This window comes from Bemisia tabaci, chromosome 3 (genome assembly GCF_918797505.1).
Source record: "Bemisia tabaci chromosome 3, PGI_BMITA_v3".
In the NCBI taxonomy this organism is placed as follows: Eukaryota; Metazoa; Arthropoda; class Insecta; order Hemiptera; family Aleyrodidae; genus Bemisia; species Bemisia tabaci.
In genome coordinates this window covers 15,501,032-15,520,710 of record NC_092795.1, presented here as the reverse complement: position 1 = coordinate 15,520,710, position 19,679 = coordinate 15,501,032, and the positions used below count along the sequence as shown (strand labels likewise).

The window sequence follows — 19,679 nt, the reverse complement described above, 5'->3', positions numbered from 1 at the left end:
GCTTTAAAAACCTGCAAAATCCATCTAATTTTTAGTCATGAAAATGCTGTTAGAAGTGAAAGGAAATTTTTCTTTACATGGATGAGATAAAGATACTGACCAAATGTCGCTTCAGTATGTAAAGTATGTTGAGTTTATTGAGAATATGAGGACAGAAGCTGGATCATATTATTTTAAATGCTTCTGCCCACAGAACTGATCTGACATGAGCAAGGAACAACAAGCTGAATTCTGTTCCTGAGAAAATAATTGTTCCTGATAATCTGCAAATTAGACTAAAGTAGGTATCTAGTTTTATTACTTTCAGTTAGATCAAAATGATGATAAGGAAAATTTGTTCTTAAATATAATTATTGATGGCTGGATGGGAAAAATGTGTACCTTAATTGCAACGCTCAAAACTCCAATTAAGTTTTCATTTCTTTCAGGAAAACAAACCTGAGTGTTCCCTTTCTAGGTACCTACATATTTTGAGTAGTTTTTACAGTGTGAGGGAATTTTTTTTATAAAAAACTATTGGTAAATTTTCCTATAAATATATAAAATACGATTGAAGACTTAGGGCTCTGCAATCTGAGGTACTTATGCATTTTTCAAACTTTAACTATGAACTGAACAATCTACAAAATAAAAAAATTCAATAATCAAACATTCAAGAACTTTCCAGGTGCCCAAGTTGATGTACCTACCTACATTTTACACTGAAAGGTTTTGGGTTGTTTGATAAGTTTATTGAAAACAAACATAAAAGACCTGATGAACGAAAAGTAAAAAATATATTTTAAAAAGAATTAACACTTGTTTAAACAAACTAAAAACTAGCAACAAAATACATAAGACATGAACAATTAAATCCAATGCTCAACCTACTGATCTTGGTGACAGATCTACTGTTCAGGATTTTCAACACATGACAGTCGTGTTTTTAAACATATTGTCAGAGTAAATTACTGTCTTATCTGTAAAATTTCCAGACCTCCTAAAAAATTGAGAGTAAAATTTTTTGGAGATCGAAAAATCAGAGATATTTAAACAAGACAACCAGGGATGCAGAGAATTCCAGGCCTTCCCACGTTTTAAATTGGCCTGCCTTTTAAAGAGCCATTTTTTAAAAAAATTTGAGAAAATATTCTGGGAATGGGTCATCCCCCAAAAAAATCTAAGTTCAGATCTTGACGCCAATATTTAAAGGAGTGCTTTGCAAACAGTTCGGCACTAAAAAATTTCAAACCTAACTGAAATGAAGTTTACGATTTAAAAGACATGGTTTTGAGAGGAGGCTGTTGATAATTTAAATCCACAATATTAGGGGCCCAGATTTGTTGAATTATGATGTACCTTTTTTTTTCTACTTGGACAAAAATTGACTATACTCCACGTAGCTTATTTTTTGGAGTAGAGGAGATTGGTCTCAGTTAAATTCTTTTGTTGGTTCAATTTAGCTTGAAAAAGATCACTCTCTTAGGAAAACTCTCCGGCACTAAACTCTTGTAGCCTGTGGACATTTCTGTGTTTTGTATTCCATTACATAATGTTAGCTGTGATTTGTGAATGACATAAGACTCCAGAAAATTCTAAATTGATTAAAAACCTATCATACAAGGATTGTTAAAGATAAAGAAAGAAAACAGGCATGATTCACAATCTTTCACTCTACAAGTTACTTTACTCTTGAGAGGTATGAGACGCACATGAAAAAGAACACTAAGTAAAGGGGATCATGGTCTGAACGGAAGTTCATGATACCTAGAATAATAATGGACCACTAGACAAGGTATGAATTTAAGCGATCTGATACATGTTTCTTAACCAGAATTTCACGTAGAAAACGATTCACACAACGAAAATTACGGAAACCAACTCCTAACGAAGATATTAACGTTTTTGTTTCACATTGGTTACGAGGAATTTGAACTGCCCGCTCACAAGAAACTCAAAACTCTACGTGAGTCAAATCGCCCACTACAACGGTTTCAGCAAGCTTCTCAATCGAGCAATGTTCATTTCCATCATGTGTTGTTCAAACTATTAGCAATTTGCTATAACTGAGCCAAAGCGTCAAGATTGAGGTTGCCAGATTTTTATATCGCAGAGACTGTCATGATAACGTTTAGCGGGCGATGTGAATCACGTAGAGCATTGAGTTTTCATGAGCGGGTGGTTTGAATTCACGCATTAAGAATCATTAAATATCTTCGTAAGGAGTTAATTTCGGTAATTTTCGTTGTGTGCATCGTGTTTTACGTAAAATTTTGGTTAAGAAACATGTATCAGAATGCTGAAATTCGTACCTTATCTAGTGGTCCATTATGATATGATGGTGGATCTAGAAGAGGCATCTGGTACATTTCATGGCTGAGAAAACATTTTTGATGGTTTGATGAACCAGAACAGTCATTGATATTCTGCAAAAGAAAAGAATTACAATAAATAAAAACAACTGTAGAAAAATGAGAAATCTCGAATACACAATGAGTAAGAACTACATTTGGAGAGAGGCTTCAAAAAAAGAAGGAATAATTAAAAATGGAACTATTCAAAGTAAAGCTACAACTTTAAAACTACAACTACGACTTTATTTCAGACCAGTAGAGCAGAAAATAAAACTAGACAGAACAGCATTTTCTCCTAATTTACCCTTGTGTTTAATATTTTTTCTCTTTTTTTTAACTGGGTCGCAGGGATATTGTAATATTTCAAAACGTCTTTTTGAACTCTCTTTTTTTTCTCTTGAAGCCCTTTCCAAGATCATCAAACAGTTGCTAGTTCAAGTGTAGGAATTAAACAGAAGAAGTTTCCACAACTGGCATGCAGCTAAATTTTCAATGCTCTTTCAATATGATTAGCACTTCAGCTCCAATAATTTGCTTTACTGAATGCACAATATATGTTTTTTGCTATGATGAATCATAATAAAGAAACCTGCATTGTACATTCAGTTAAGGAATAATTTTTTTTTTTGTTCATTACCTGATTTTTACTGACTCCAGAGGAAAACCTAAATTTTTCTCTAATTTTTTTTAACAGATTCTCTTTAAAAAAAAAGCTTTCTCTTCATATTTGGGGAGGGGGGGGGGGGGAATCCAACTTATATATCTTCAGTTTAATCATGAGACCAAGTCAATATGGACCATCAATGTTTAACCAAAGAGAAAAAAAAAACCACTAAGCATCATGGCCTGAACTGTACGTAACAAGGTGGTACGATAGTGCTGGGTTCACACTATTTTGTGAGGAAATCAAAGCCAGATTGTGTGGACCCAGCACTATTTTAACACCTTCTTCAACACAAGTTTTAGGCAGAGAATAGGTACCTCGTTTTTAGTGCTAATTCCTTAACTTTCCTAGTTATTGTTTAAGCTAACATATCCTGGTACTTTCTGCTTTCTCTACGTCTTAGAAATCATGACTGCACTGAGCTTGTATTTTATTTGACTCTTAAAAATTGAATTAGTTCATTTAAGTCATGAGCGTTTAAGGATTTTTCCAGCTTTAGAATTCCTTATCTCAACATTATGAAAACTTTTCCTATCATTTTCCCAACAAATTTTTTATGTTTTGACACATCCCCCCCTCCCCATGCTAGAAAAATCCAAGCAAAATAGCAAACTATGGTGAAAAACGAAAAATACTCTATAGAACAGCGATTATAACACTTTTTAGCCCAAAGTTTACACCCAGTTGCTTTAAGTTTGTTGTTCATTTGCTAAGTTTTCCAGTGTAAACCTCAAAAGCACCACACAACGCCTGAAGTAACACCTTTATGTGCATTACCTTTAATTCACGCTGCAACTAAAAAAAAAAACTAAGCATTTTTTGGATATTATTTTTTTGAAACTTTTCGGAAACTTTCAAAATCTCTGAATAGAATTAACACAAATTTAATGAAAGTTATTCTTGGGCTCTGTTTCAAAGGCAAAACATTAATGAAAAATTTTGGTCATTCAATCGAAATTTAAGTTGCAGCAGTTTTGCATTGACTTTCACATACTAGCTAGTTACAACAGGGACTTCTTAAATTAAGAAGTACATGAAAAAGAAACGCGCATTAGATAAATACCTTTATAAGCATATTCAAGCGCACTGGAAATGGTTTTCAGGTCATTTTCCATACTCTTTGCCCAGTTTTCGACATCTCCTATTTCTTTGAGAGCTCCATTAAAATTATCAACAAGGGAGAGCCATTGTTGAGTCTGCTTAGCAAAAGTAAGGGCACTTTGATGGAGTAACTTTGCTTCTGCATCCAGTCGCTTTTGATTCAAATATGCTTGTGCAACACTGAAAAAAAGAAGAGTGACAAAATGGAAACATTATGACTTACGAAAAATTACTATCTGAGAACATTTGGACAATACATGGTAGGCAAGATTGTAAAGTTGAATGAAAAAATGCATAGATTTCTAAAATAACAGTTACCTTTGGTTCATTAAGATGATTGATCCCAACAGAGAAAAATCATCCCCCCCCCTTTTTTTTTACGTGTGGAAAGGAGAGTGTGAAAAAAGAGTTGATGGTGACATTTAGAAGCTTCAAATCAGTGTTCATTATAAGGGAAAAGATTATTTTCAAATGAATCCTAAAGTGCCTTTGCTCTCATAGGTGAGAATAGTTCAAAAAGTAATTTAACAGGTTCTAATACAAACGAACAAATAAACTATTTTATTGTTACCTGTGCTGCATTGAAGAGCTTTAGAATTAGTTTTGAATTATTATCAGAAGCGAATATTGCACGGCTCAGTATTAAAGCGCTGTGAAGTTGGGTAAAAAATAACAATCTTGCAAGGGAGTTCATTACTTTCCCAGTTACATATTTTCTCTCCCTCACACTCCCTGACTTCTTGACCAATTTCATCTTCCTCATTTTCCCTGACTTTACCGATTTTTCACGTTGCTAAACACGCTGACCACACAGTGATCTTTCCAAATTTTCTTAATTAAGAGACTTCATATAACTTTTAACCGAAGAAGACTTCTTGTCTTGAACTTATCAACCCAAATTCAGCTTACCCCACATTCAGATGATCTACAAGGGCTTGAGTAAGATTGTTGGCAGACTCAATTGCTTCTTTCCGCTTGGCTTCTGTAAATTAAAAAAAAAAAAAAAATCACTAGATAAGAGGTTTACTGGCAGAACACATGATATATTTGATGGTGCAGGTATGTAAATTCAAATTTTAAATCGTTTTTCAGTCTTGTATTTCATTTTAGATTGATTTCTGATTTTTTTTAATGAGTCATATTCAAGTTAATCAATCTTCACTATTTCAGCATGGATGACAGCACAGTAGCCTCTGAAACAGGCTTAAGTAAACAACTGAAAAAAAAGTTTGTGAAATGGAAATTTCCAAATATCATCTGGTTAGATAACCTTAAATTTAAATTTTCTGCTCTAAAAAAAATTTAGTGACAATTGCAATGGACATTATCTCCAGCATTAAATTATTAAGGCAAAGAATGTATTACTGACCTTGATTTGATTTCCGAACCGCTTGTTTTGCTTGATGCTCCTTTAGAAGACTGGATAACATAGTTCCTTTCAGTATAGATTATTCAATGATTAGCCTAAAAAACAAGATTATCAAATTTGATGAATATTTATGACAGAGAAATGTACGCAAAATTTTACCAAACAAAAGTAACTTAGAATAAAGGAGGAAAACATCAAACAGGAGTTACACCTGGAAGAGACAGAAATAATCACCACTTTTGCAATTCTGGAAACCACTCTTCTGTTCTACAAAGATCTTTTGTGCAAGAGACAGCTTATGTCATTGTAAAATCTATTCAGTTTTCCAAACAGTTTATTAAGTTAGACTACATTCAAGGGGCTTGGAAGACAAGGCGCATAAGTGCAATTTTTGCTATTTTGAGAAATACATTTTTGAAGTTTCAAAATTACTTGGATCCTTTACAGATCCTTTAAGTTTACAGCAGTCTGATAAGACATTGAAATTGCATGATTAAGATAAGGCTACGTCTTATCTTGTTGTTCTGACATAGTTTCAATAATCGGGCATTGATTCGAAAGTTTTCTTGCCTTGGAGAGAGATTACCATTTAACAGGTATTAGAATCGTTGGAAATTCGTCAAATTTGGTAAGCTTCTATATTTAACAGTACATTCTTATTCCGTGATATTGAAGAAGTTGAAGTAGAACACCCCACTTGCACGTAGGTACCACCCTTCAGCGATCATGTATCTTGATCATTTGTGATTGCGTACGTTATAATGAACCAAAATTAGAACTCACGTTTAACAATTTGGAAAAGTTTCAATAGAAGATGGACGATCAATTTAGGGTCAAACCAACTCCAGGTCTAAGATGAATATGCGAAGCACTAAGCGATAATCAGTGATACAGATCCACTGGTGAGGATGACAATAGTTGAGTTAACCTCTTGGATCAAGTTATTAATTCCAGAATATGATAGAAGCTAACTGGAGCTAAAAGGCTCGAAACTATAATCAAATCGACGCAAACCTCTTTAACAAGTACAGACTTCAAAGTCAGAAACAATTTGTAAACAAATGATAAAAAAATTCATAACCTGCAAATTTGACGTAATCATCAGGTCTGCTATTACACTAACTCAAAATTACATGCTTGGCGTATTTTCTTCTCAAAATGTTGCAGAATTAGGCTGTTATGGGCAACATTTTTAATGAAGATTAAATATGAAATTAATTTTTTAAATGAAATATTATTTTCATTACAATATTAAACCAAAATCATGCAGATTAATTGAATTTACAATGTTTTGGTTTTGGTGTGTTTTTAATTTACAATGAGTTTGCACCTGGATCGACACTTGCGCTCCTAGCGGAAAACACGCGTTTAACTCGTTCCACTTCCACACGACACAACACAAACAATACCTAAACCGCATTACCGCATTCCTGAGAGAAGAATCCAATATTTTATTGTGAAATTTAATACTTTTCTTAGAATAGTCGTGTTACAGAGTGTTAATCTTATTTTCCATCATGTGCAGTATTGAAAATTGTGATTTTCGTTGTTATAAGTGCATATCCATGAACTTTACTCTTCGCAAACCCTTGCTCAGAAATGATTGTGATCAGCCTTGTTAAAGTTTATCTCAAAAGTTTAATACAAAATGAAAATATTCAACGATGAGTTTCTTAGATTTAACTCAAAAAGAGTTCTTGCCTCTGTGTGATGTGCTCTTCAACATTATATCTTTGGCAGCTTACTTCTGTGATATTGTTTTCGATGTCGTCATGGGATATGCTCTCTCTGCGTCAGAGGAGAAATTAAATGGTTCATAGCCACAATGTCCTTCGTCTTTCTGTCACTAATTGTGGAGCAAGCTGTTTCCTTAAGATGGTACTTACATACAGTGGAGGCTCAAGACAAAAGCCTCGAAAAGTATAGTACGGATGGAAAGATGCGAAGATCATTCCTCTTCAAACGATTTCAATTGTGGTCCATTATCATCCTGCACACCATTCAATGTGGTATATTATGGCGCTATTTCAAGTTATTTATCCCTGTTGATTTGCGATTTGTCAAGTATGAAGTTCGTGATCTATGCATGCTGCGATTGCTGCATGCTTTCTGCGAATCTGCACCAATGCTCCTGATACAGTTTTACCTGCTGTGGCAAGATTCATCCTCTAAAGAATTCAACGATTTGAATACAGTCTCTGTTTCTCTATCACTCTTCAGTGTCTGTTGGGCATTAGCCTCCTTCAGTAAGAATGTCCGAATGCAAAATGTTCATCGGCTGGTTTTGACCTGGTTAGGCGTAATATTTCAAGTAAGTAAAGTTGAATCTTCAAACATTTCCTTACATTTTTACATACCAGTTTAATTTATCAGCCCCTTAAATTTTCCAAATTAAATGACTTAACAAGAATAGGGACAAAATATGATTTAACAATTGTACTTACCTAGCAAATATTATGTGGAAAGTAAATACCTAATTATTTGACCATGAAACCCATAAAAGGTAGCCTTTCACCAACATAAATTTCTTGATAGAAATTATGCAAAGAAGTATCATCACATCAATTCAAACATGCATAACGAATGTGTATGAAACATCAGGTAAAGAAAAATGTGATACTTACTATTACCTCAAGGATCAGAGAATAGGGAAGAGGAACAGAGCCCTAATCACTTGACATCTGGTGAAAGAGATTACTTAAATGGCTCTGAACAGTCTCACCTTTTTTCTTTCTTCACATATCGATTCCTAAATTCAGGTCGTTTAGTCTCTAAAGTTCAGTTAAACTTTTAGGGAAAACATGGAAGCTTGATCAGCCCGATTGAGTTTAAGCTGTAATCTTATCCTCTATTTATAGTGTAACCAAATTAACTTACCAATACTTGGATAGGTATGCGTCTTTATTGGCACCATACATTAATTATTTTTCTTAGTAGTGTAACTCGTCTCATTTTTTTTGGCCAAGCAAAATCTGAGTGCATTTCTGTATATTTTTTGACGAACGTCGCTTTAAATAACATCTCATCAGTTGATGTCAAACATTGGGGTTTTTCCTTTGTTTCATACAAAATCTATATCCAGGTTTGATCAATTCCTTTTCTGTTTTGTTACAGTTTTTTTGGCGTTTTGGAACTGTGTGCGCTAGAATAATATCACTCACCTCGTACGCCTCAGTATATGGACAGGGCGTCTTCTTAGTCATTTTTCTCCATTGGGTCTGCATGTTTTTGTGGTTGATTTCTCCGAAGAATGTTTTTCATGGAGAAAATATATCCCGTGGAAGAAAAGCTGCTCTCTTTGCCATCATAGCATATGTCTTTACTTTTGCTTACATAAATTTGCTGGAGGTCAATCATCGTGAAAAAATGGTAAGAATTTATTTTTCGTTTTAATTTTCCTCTAATTTCGGTAAACCAAGGGTACAGAAATGTCCTGACCATGCAACCAGCCCAGTCTCGTGCCAGTTGCTTAAGTGGGAGAGCTCCAGCAAGCATGGAATAAAACATGGGAGAACCCTGTGCTAAAATTTGCATCTTAGCAGCAAAAAATTCAAATTTTTGGGTTGAAGGTTATTTTTTGTTTTTCTGTTTTCAAGGGGGAATGCTTGTGAATTTTGCTTAAAACTGAGAGACGTTGATTGAAATTGGCGGTAAGCTGAATGTCATAAATTGGAGGGGAAAAATGTAAAATGTTTCATTTGACATAAAAGCCTCTGCTCTATCGTTGCACAATCATGCATTCATGCTTAAGTTGGCACATGATGTGGATGGTCAAAAAAATTTGAATTTTCGGGTAAATCATCCAGTCTCACCAGGTGCAGATTTGAAATAGTTTGGTATGTTCAAAGAAATATGAATTTTTTATTGCAAAGCACCATATGCATACTGATGTATGCTTATTTGATTGAGATGCAATAAATCTGTGCATGTAAAAGTGTAAAAACTTGTAAATCTTTTGGAAGTATTTATTTTTGGCTAGTTATGTAGGGTTTTGAGAGTATTTCAAAGGAAATGAGTTATTTTTAAAGTCAATGTTCCACTCAAGTAAGTAATCTAAAATTGTGACAAGATGAAAAACAAAATCATGCTAGACAAGTAGACATAGTCATGCAGATATAGCTGCTTACCACATCAATGAAGCAAAAAAAGTACTCCTCAATTAAAATTAATTATTTGTCTGATGTTCTCATAATTTTTCTGTTCCTTTGTTCACAGCTCATGTTCTACATAGTTATGGGGCTTGAAAATGCTCTATTAATGTTTGTCTGGTGGGTTGCGGTCTCTGTCAACCCTCCTTGGTATCGTTATAAGCTTCCTCTGTTAGTCATGTTCCTATTTTTCTCTGGACTCGTCTTCATGGCTCTGTACTACCGATTTTTCCATGTCAGACGTCTAAAATACGAATCTGGTGGTAGGATGAATACAAACAGTAGCAACAACTCCACAGCTAGGCTACAACCTGGATCCTCTCGCTGCAATGACTTATCGCTTGGAAGTAAAGTAAGTTCCACTTTCAGTTTTCACTTGAGTGCAGTGGTTTAACCGCTAAATTGCTCTTGAAAATCTAAAATTGTTATTTTCTAGATTGAAATGGCAAAATAGTCAATATATCCAAGGCTAGAATTTTTCTTAATAACTCAGAGAAAAGATCATGCTCAGAAAATATTCCAATTAAAAGTCAATTTGGAGATAAGAAAAGTATTAACCTTGATATGATCCATGGGAACAGGCATCTGGCATCCTCATATGGACAAATTAAACAAAATTGGCTAAAGTAACTACAGTTTACACCGCCCAATTTCCTCTTGCATTTTTGTTTTTAATAGTTAACTGAACAAGTAACTGAAAGTATTGAAACTTCAAGTTTTGAACTCTGATTTCTTGACCGAACTTTATGAAAATCACCCTCCTGAAAATTTGCTTTTAGAGACCAAGATCTCTCTCTCTCTCTCTCTCTTTCTCTGTGTAAGGTCACATTGAATTGAACAGAATTTATTATATTCTCTCAAAGAACACCAAAAATGTTAACTGGAATGTATGCACATCCTTACTCTTCAATGTAACACCTAAACATGTTTCACCATATGTATTGTAAAATTCATGTGCTTTTTTCCTTTGTAGTTCACATTTAAGATCAACTATCAAACCTGTTTTAAATTTCTCTTAATATCATTGCAGGATTTAATCAGGCGTCATAGTTTTAGTGGAATTTACAATGGATCAAACGGAATGAACACAGCACCAACAGATACAGACACCTCTGCATCTCAACAACATTCGCATGTTAACAAATATCGGTATCATGGTGCCGCTCCAGCAAACTCTCACCATCATGGAGGCATTCCTGGCGTTTTCAACTGCAGATTTACGAACCCGTATATGGCAGCCATGCAGAAGAGGAAGAAAAAGAAACCTACATCTTTCATACCACCACCATCAGTGGGGCCAAATGCAAACAATCATAATGGCAATACTGTATCTAATGGTGTTGCAAATCATCGCAATGGCTATGACAGTGTACCTTTCTGGTGCAGACCTTTACCAAATACTCACAGCCATCAGGTAACAGTCTTAACCTTTCCCGTTTTTGCTAAAAGTTTGTTCCTTTTTTCGGCTAATTTTCACATTGTGCAAGATGAATCATGAAGAATATGTGGCGCCTATTTTAGGGTTCATAGAACACACTTCAAAAGCTCAAGTGTGGACTGTGCTTGTATTCATAATCATATTAAATGCAATAAAAAGTAAAACCTCGTTGTCTCGGTTCGTACTACATGCCTTTCCTTATTCCTTCTCTTGGCTCTCTAATTGATAAGGCACAAAAAACAGGTAAAGTATTTGTAAATATTTATAGCATAAATATCATGAATAGAACACAGAGCACACACTTTTACAGTTTTTGCTAAATTTTCTCGCATCTTGTTCACCACTGGAGGATGTTGAAATTAGCCCCGCTAGGGATGATCTGCGGACTATCTGAACTTTTCATCATCTGAATCAGCCAACTGTGGCGTAAGTTTTGATAGTCTAATGTTTACTGTATTTCTAATGTACATAGTTTTTGTAGAACTCTGTGCCTTCCAGTATTAAATCTCCTCCCCATAAGTAAAGACTGATTATTCTATCTGTTTTGGTTGTAGGGTGGATCTAGTGAAAATGAAGGGAGCAGCGTCGGCTCTCGAGTGAATATCCAGCAGAAACTACAAGAGAAGAAACAAAAGCAGCTAGCGGAGTTGCGAGTGATAGAGGAGGAAATCAAGCAAGGGAAACTTCATCAGCGGCCTCGGAGTAGGACAACGGCAAATGCTCCAGAGCCTCCACCCCCGCCTCCTCCTCGAGGGAAGCAGCCGCCACATCCAGCTGCTCACCGCACCAACACTTCAGAAATTTTGCTGGCTCCTCACTACCTTAACAGCTCAAGAGAGGATGTTGGTTTTCAGTATTACGATTGGAACAATGCAGATACTGCACCTATTTACAGGTAAATATTTTAACTGTACATGTTATGTTGAACCATAATAGTCCCGAGGAAAAGCTGTTGGAATTTCTAATCTACCCTATTCAAAACTCAAAATTACACAGTGTCACTTTCTATTATTCATGAGCTCTATTGTTCATGAGTATTATTAAGTTCATGAACTTAATCTTTACACCTTATTTATTGGTTCTGTCAATCTTTTAATTTGTGTAATGATTTTGATCACAGGTTTTGTGAGGAAGACCAGCTGCTAGTCTTGATGAAATACCAAGCACCATCTGACTTGGACTCTCAAATGTCCCTACCGAGGTCCTACACACTTCCAAGACAATTCAAGTATTGTCGAAGACCTAGTCGTTCTAGAAAAGTAGTCCGAGCGGAGCACTTCGTAGCCTCTACTAATTCCAGTGATGGTAAGTTTCATCTGAATTAGCTGGCAAAATAGCTACTTCTTTTTTCGAAACGAACTTTCCCTCCTCCTCTCAGAAACTCTAAGCCATGGTGTTTTTTTTCATTTGTCAATTCAGGTTTGTATGTAATCGTTTGTAAATGAGTTAGCTCAATTTTTCAGAAAACAAGAGAATCAAGTACAGGTGAGAAGTGTTGAGTTTCATTTTACTTTTCTTTTTTTTTAAAGGCAACTCCAGCTACTTCACTTCAGTTTCAAAAATTTTCTCGAAACAAATTACAGGTTGTCAATAGGTCTAGTAAGCTGAAAATTGCTAGGGAATTTCATCAGTTCAGGAAAATCAGGGAACTCTATAGAAAAGACCGGAAAGGAAAATTTTGGAACTTGAAATCGGGGAAAACATTCTGTCCACACAATCACACTGAATCTCAGTCTGGTTCAAGGGTCAATGTCCTGTGTTGTACTTTCATAAGTGAACAGAGGATTAAGTTTTGATAAGGATTGCAATTCTACTAACTTAATTGAAGTTGAAAGGTTCACATATTTCTGTCCAAAAATGATCCATCTCAGTTCTGTGTGAGCCAAGCATCATCTGAAAAGTGAGGGAATTGTGATCCTTTTTGTCAGGAAAAGCCTGGAAAATACAGGAAACTTTTTCCTGCCAAAGCTATGGAGACTCTAAATTAGCTGAAGTTCTCATAAGAAACAGGGGAAAATATTCATTGCTAGAATTTTTCTTATCATTATTAATTCTCTTTCTTTCTTATTGTATCCGAAGAAATGTGTTTGTCATTTCGTTTTTCTAACATTCTCCTCATTTTGTGCTTTATTTATGATTACAGGTGATGTGGACTCAGTGGATGAAAACGAATCTGACGCCTCACATACAGTGTCTCAACTAAGGCCGTTGAGGCTGAATCATCCACACTTCAGGTCTAAACCGGAAACGAGGTTGTAAATTTGCTGCCAAGCTTTTATTCAGCCAAGGTCACAAACTTGCCTATTGTTCTTCATTATTTTAACAAATTTGTAAAAACATTTCTCTACCTCGCAAGTAGCCATAATGTGATTTTTCAAGTTTCATCCAAGAAGACCTAATTTGAATCAAATTATTATATTTGGGAAAACTTTATCGTCTGAGGAATATCCTCATTTTTGCTGTAAGGTCCAAAAAAAGGCTGCAAGATGCTCTAAGAAGGTGAAGTTCCTTTTCACTCATCATTTTTTAAAATTGTTTTCCTGAAGTTTCCTGAAAATATTACAAACTCATAGCGACTCTTCAGTAGGTCGGAATTATCAGAACAAAATGTACTTGCCATATGTAATGATCATATCAGGTACGCATTGTTTGGCACAATATGAGAAAATGCTGATTATAAACTACTCAGGCATTGGAAGGATTTAAAGTTTTATAAAGCTGTTTTTTTTTCGTCCTCTTTTTTTTTTAAGGAAAGTATTGCGTCAATTAAATGTATTGCACCTTTGCCAATTTAGTTGTCGCAAAATTTGTTATGCTTTTGACACATAAGAAGATTAATCTCTGACATCTGCCCTACTTGTGACCCCGGTTTTTGCCACTACAGCATAGACAAGTCATTTCTCTGTAACATTCTAATGAGAACATTGTTCAAATGCAACAAAGTACCCTTTTTCAAGTCATTCAGTATTATTATTTGGAATTGGAACTTTCCTTCTTTAAGTCAGATCTTAATTTTATTTTCTTGCGTTATTAACAATCTGAGTTCAAAATTTAAGGGTGTCTCTGCAAGATTTATATAGAATGAAATTTTACAGCCTAAGAGAAAGATTCCCTGTCAAATTACCTCTGCTAGGTATTATGTGCTCCTGCCTAATTTCGGAACCTACAATGCGGTTACATGTGATGATTGTATACTACTATTATCAAATTTCCGCCACATTAATTCCAAATCTCGGTGACATCCTTGATATGCACTCAAAACTCAATTCCATGGTAGAGGTGCAGGAAGAAAAAATGTTGTAGAACGGATTAGTCTCTGTGATTGTCTTTTTCGAAGAGAGACATCAAAAAAATGGTATTTACGACTGGCTTGGCAGAGATCCGGTACGGATTTTACAATATCATTCAATTTATGTATAATCATCACTCAAAAATTAAAGACTGCGAGGTCTTGGTTTGTTTGTAAAGTGTATAGATAGTTAAAGCAAATTACCTCTCTCTTTTACTCGATGTAAATAGTATGTTCATGACAAAAAGCAGGCAATGTCTTCCTACTCTGTTGACCAAAAGACTGTACCGTAACTTTTAAGTTGAATCTTAGATTGATTAATCTATAGCCATCCTCAATCATTCCTGTTTGTGCTCATTATTTTTAATGCAATCGGTGGATATGCTCTGTTGCATGTGGTTTATTTTACATAATTTCCTCTCATCTTGTTTATCATAAGAGTGCAAAGAGGGTGAGTGTGAAATTTAAGAGTTCATTTTATAATTAATGCAAGTGAACAATAAACCTCCACCATTGTTTTTATTTCCTCTGAACAATTAAGATTTTAACGAAGTGTTATCCTGTGTGTGCCTTTCAATCAGATTTAACTGTAATGTAAAGTAGAAAACTATGTATTTTTGGAAATTTGTCCACTTTTAGGATTTTTATGAAACATATTTTTTATTGAAAATTAGGACCGCTATTCTTTCAATTACTTTCGGCAGTTAAACATTCAACTTGATCTGAAACAAAAATTCTAATTGCAATTTTGTTTTTTGATTATTTTATGTGTCCTTCCTCAAATCTTTAATCAATTTTTTTATATAGAATCCATGAAAGTACTTTTGCCAAAGACGAGCATGTAATCAGCCAGTCTATGGTATGTAAACTGTAATTAATGAGTCCTAGAATTTTATGTTTTTTTTGTCATGCAGCTTGTGCATAGCCTGAAAGAGCGCTGCACAACACTAACCTAAATTTCTAAAACACTACTCAACAATAGTTTTACTGTCTCTTTTGATTATTATCATCATTTATTAATTTATGTTTTTTTTTCTCATTTTTTTTTCTGAATCCATTTATGTATTTCATTTTCTTGCTTTTCACTCAGACCCGTGTTGATCTAGTCAAACTTCACAACTTTGTCATGTCTTATCACTAAATCAATTCTCGCTTACTAATTATTCCCCTATCTTATTAGTGGAAAGAAGAATAAATGAAATGTTGCGTGGATAACTGGGAAAAAATTAATCTTCAAATCTCAATAACATAGGTGAAAGGTTTTTTTTTATTTATTTCCCTATTGAATAACAAAGTTAAAAATTGGTAAATAGGTAGTTCTTAGGTAATTTATTGTACCTAAATTTTTAATTGCTTTGAAAGATTTTAGATTTCATTTTACTTTCTTTGAGTGAAGTCTACTGGCTCATTATTAACTTTCATTTAATTGATTTCCCCCTCACAATCAACATCTACGGTAAAACATTCATACACGAAGCATGAAACATGAAACATTTTCAATCTAGATGCTCTTTTTTGTATTTTTATGGCTGCCAATAACTGCCCTTTGTATTCATAATGTTAAAATTTGTACAGAATGAACTTTAAGTTTTAAGGGTGGACTGGACTTTGTACTTGTGTATTTTAATTGTATGCTTGCTTGTGTGTGCCAATGGTGCATGGATGGATGGATGGAAAGTACAAAATGTGTGGAAGGAACATGCTAAAAATTTGCCGACTGTATTTTGTCAAACCCCTGTATTAACTCGCAATTTTATTCCTGAAAAAAAAAATTGTAACTCAAGAGGAAGAATAATATTCTAGGATACTTAAAAGTTTTGGGCACCATTTCCTCCTAAACGATGTGCCTTTTTACCCTTATCATGCCTGTCTTATTCCTCATAAAAACATGAAACATTCCAGGAAAATGTGGTTTCTGTACTTATTTTTCCTGTTTTTGCACCGAATTTACACATTAAAGTCATTTAAGTAAAGTTAACTGAAATTCTTGAAATATTCAAAATATTTCATAAAAGTTTTTATTTTTTTACAAGTAAATTGAGGGTGTGTCATGTTTTTCCTACGCATAGTTTTTATGTAAACATTATTTTTTAAATAAATTTTATACTTTTTCATTAACAATCAGCTTTCACTCATTTTTATGAAGGACACTCGCTGCAACCAGTTCTTTGTTTTAGGTACACACCTATAATAGATTCCCACAAAGGGAGCACCTATTAAGAGAGCCGCAGAAAATTTTCCAAGTCATCCTCTTATAAAAAATTGGTAAATATTCATAGAATTTTTCACATTAATTGCTGTAGATTCAAAAAACTTTCTTGTTTTGTAGAATAATCCTTTTTCACAAGATTTTTAATACAATCTGAAATCCCAAGTTGTGAATAAATTTCCTCAAAATTAACTGCACAGGCTCCAGAGCCCAAAAAATATAAGTAGGTATTACATAAATGGACCCGAGTGCCAAAGCGGACGAGGCTCAAAGATCACATATGTGCTAAAATGAAGGCGCATCACACCTTGAAACTCCAAAAACTCGAAATCTATTGATTTATCATGTCATACTTACCGCTTAACCGTATTATCGTGGTTAGAAGTGGAGGAAGGAACAAGTTTTAATCGCTGATGCCAAAAGCGCGTATCTTTATTCTGGGTATCAGTCCTTAGTCCCTAAAACACGTAGCTTCATACTGCTGCCGTAATTTGCTAGGTACTGCTAACATTAGTTTGCAAAGCATGTAAAGAGACTCAACAAGTATCCTATTCCTGATATTTCCACCAAGTTTTATGTTTGTATTGTAAAATGGAAGGAAGTTGGGAGGGATTTTTCACTCTCCTGAAAAATCGCTCTGTGCGGTCACCCACGGTAGGTATCTCTATAGCAATAGTTCAAGATGCTTGTTAGCATTTCTTTATTTCTGTGTATGAAAACCAATTATTTTTCTTTTTCCATATGGGATTTTTAAGGGAGGAAAAATAATATTAGTCAGCGGGCTGATTATTGAAATTGATAGACAAAGAAGACATAGGGAACATGGAGCGATCCTATTGGCTGATTTGGGTGGTTGTTAGAGACCAAGGGGAAAATGATGTACTATAACTACAGGACCTCTCGTGGGTTGCCGTTAGCTAGTCTATTACCTACCTCCATTGTCCATTGGACCCACCCGCTTCCACCTATAGGATCGCTCCATACTCCTTACGTCTTCTTTGTCTATTGCTTTGTCTATCAATTTCAATAATCAGCCCGCAGATGGTCCCTGTCGGCCCTGGTAAAAATTGGCGATAAGAGCTGCGTTTCAAAATACCATAGGAATTTTTATAGCCAGCTAAAGAAAGCTACAGAAAATCATATAGCTGGCTGTAGAATGCGGAGAAAATCATACGGCCGGGCTATACGAAGCGATAAAAAATTATGCAGCCGTGCTATAGTTCCTATCGCCGGGCTTTACACTTTATCGCCTGGCTGTTGCTTTTTCGCCATCGATTATAAAAGGCTGTAAGAAGTTGTGTAGAAGTTCGTGTGCTTCGGAAATCATTTAGTTAGATACGGAACCACCTTAATATTTACAAAACACACATTATATTTTCCTTTAAAACATATTTTTTTCATCAATTAAAATGAGAATAACCCATACAGAGTGTGCAAACATTTCAAAGTCATGAGTTGAATTACGCTGACTCCGCCAGATTAAATATTAGAGCCTAACATAAAGCGGAGCGGCGACGTACTGGCGCCTACAAACCTAACTGGGATACTTCACGCATTGCGCAACGCGTGAAGTATCCCAGTTAGGTTTGTAGGCGCCAATGCGCGTTACGCGCTGGCTGCCCGCCTGCCGCGCCGCAGTGTGCCACGGCGCTTGAAGCAACTATTTCACACCAGCCAGAGGTTTTGCACAGCATCATACGAGACTGAAGGCGCTCTAATATATTAGGAATGGCAGGCATCCATCAAAAGTGCGGAGCTTTCCTCACAAAATAAATCTAGATACTACGGCTCAAAAAGAGAGCAGTAGTCCAAAAACTCACTAAGTCCCAGCATTCGTAATTAGTAACGTTTAGCATACACTTTATCGCCTGGCTGTTGCTTGGTCGCCATCTATCGTTATCTATAGTTGCTTGGGCGTCGACCTATTCAAAATTTTTAATGATCTATATAGCCACTCGTGTTCCGATCCGAAGCAATCAGTAACGTCGGACATATTTTCTACAAAGCTAAGGCCCTGCCGCACCGGACTCTTAATTATTAACCTTAGGTTGAATTACTTATTATTAGCTGATTGGCCTTATTTTTCTAACGCTTCCGCGAAAAAAAATACAAATCTGTTGAGATGCGAGCTCGATATTTTTTCTCGAAGTGACCATGAAACAACTTTGCTGCTTTCGTCGTTCCTAGATCAGAGAAGTTAGTGGCGTACCCCACATTTTAGGACGGCAATGTTGTTATAAATTCCATCAATCAATGCATTATTCGGAAAATTGACTATGTCGCGATGAAAATCAGTAAAAGTCCACTTCATCGGCACGAGAGGCAACGCTTAGATTAAGTCAAGTTGCGAAAGAAACAAACAAAGCGCCCTCAGCTAATGTCGAGTGCGACGAACACTATGAAATGAACCTTTCATTTTAAGTAACTCCTAGAAGCAACTATTCGAACTCTACGGATGTCCGTGTTGCATACGTACAGAGTTGAAGGCGTTTTGACTGTCCAGGCACACGCCGCTCTAACTCATCTAACTTCGAGTTTTACCGCGATGAAGATGATCCAAAATGGCAGAACGCTTTCAATTTTTCGCTTAAATTACAAACATATCTCCCAGGCACGAATAGTTGTACACAGGCGTAGGATTTGTGTATCTTTTGTGCTTTACTCTCGAAATCGCGATGTGTTCTACTCATCATTTGTGCCATAAGTATTCATGTCTAAAAATGTTTTCGAATTATCAATGAGGAATTGAACGCACTCGAGAGGTTGAACATGAAATTTTCGAATACACCTGCAAATTTTGATGTTAATTTCCTCAGTTTGTCAATTAAATGGGGGTGCTTCGTGAAGGATTAAATTTTACGAGAAAATCAGTGAAAGCACTTCTAAAACCTCTGCGTTCCGTATTGACATCGATATAACCTTTAAATATTTCCACTTTTTGATTGACCCCTCTCATTGACTCGCTTTCCTGCGCGTCACTGGTGAGGTGGTTAGTGTTTGAAGTCAAAACGCCTTCAATCTGTGCGGACGCAACACAGACATCCATGGAGCCCAAATAGTTTTATCCAGGCGTTATAATGAAATTCAAAGGTATCCGTCGCATGCGACACAAACTGAAGCTTTGATTG

General features: G+C 35.4%; 2 protein-coding genes across 2 annotated transcripts; one reads left to right on the top strand and one right to left on the bottom strand.

Moving 5' to 3' along the window:
• Positions 1-757: 757 nt before the first annotated feature.
• Blos1 (biogenesis of lysosome-related organelles complex 1 subunit 1) lies at positions 758-6,536 on the bottom strand. The gene is made up of 6 exons (XM_019058495.2): positions 6,251-6,536; positions 5,468-5,562; positions 5,008-5,080; positions 4,061-4,278; positions 2,309-2,405; positions 758-1,759 (listed from the first exon to the last, which is right to left on the bottom strand). The coding sequence occupies exons 2-5, from the start codon at positions 5,526-5,528 to the stop codon at positions 2,395-2,397; spliced, it is 363 nt and encodes a 120-aa protein (XP_018914040.1). The 5' UTR covers positions 5,529-5,562; positions 6,251-6,536; the 3' UTR covers positions 758-1,759; positions 2,309-2,394.
• A 310-nt stretch (positions 6,537-6,846) lies between these two features.
• LOC109041964 (uncharacterized) lies at positions 6,847-16,463 on the top strand. Its single transcript, XM_019058492.2, is given in 8 exon segments — positions 6,847-7,263; positions 7,266-7,778; positions 8,582-8,836; positions 9,683-9,967; positions 10,646-11,029; positions 11,608-11,948; positions 12,174-12,358; positions 13,197-16,463. Coding segments are annotated over 8 exon segments (2,211 nt in total). The 5' UTR covers positions 6,847-7,131; the 3' UTR covers positions 13,313-16,463.
• Positions 16,464-19,679: the final 3,216 nt, after the last annotated feature.

Excerpts from the sequence above, each read along its gene's own strand:
- Blos1 (XM_019058495.2), bottom strand. The coding sequence starts at position 5,528 with ATGTTATCCAGTCTTCTAAAGGAGCATCAAGCAAAACAAGCGGTTCGG. Across the intron at positions 5,081-5,467 it reads GGTTCGGAAATCAAATCAAG|AAGCCAAGCGGAAAGAAGCA; the intron begins GTCAGTAATACA and ends TTTAATTTACAG. Across the intron at positions 4,279-5,007 it reads GTAGATCATCTGAATGTGGG|TGTTGCACAAGCATATTTGA; the intron begins GTAAGCTGAATT and ends TCTTTTTTTCAG.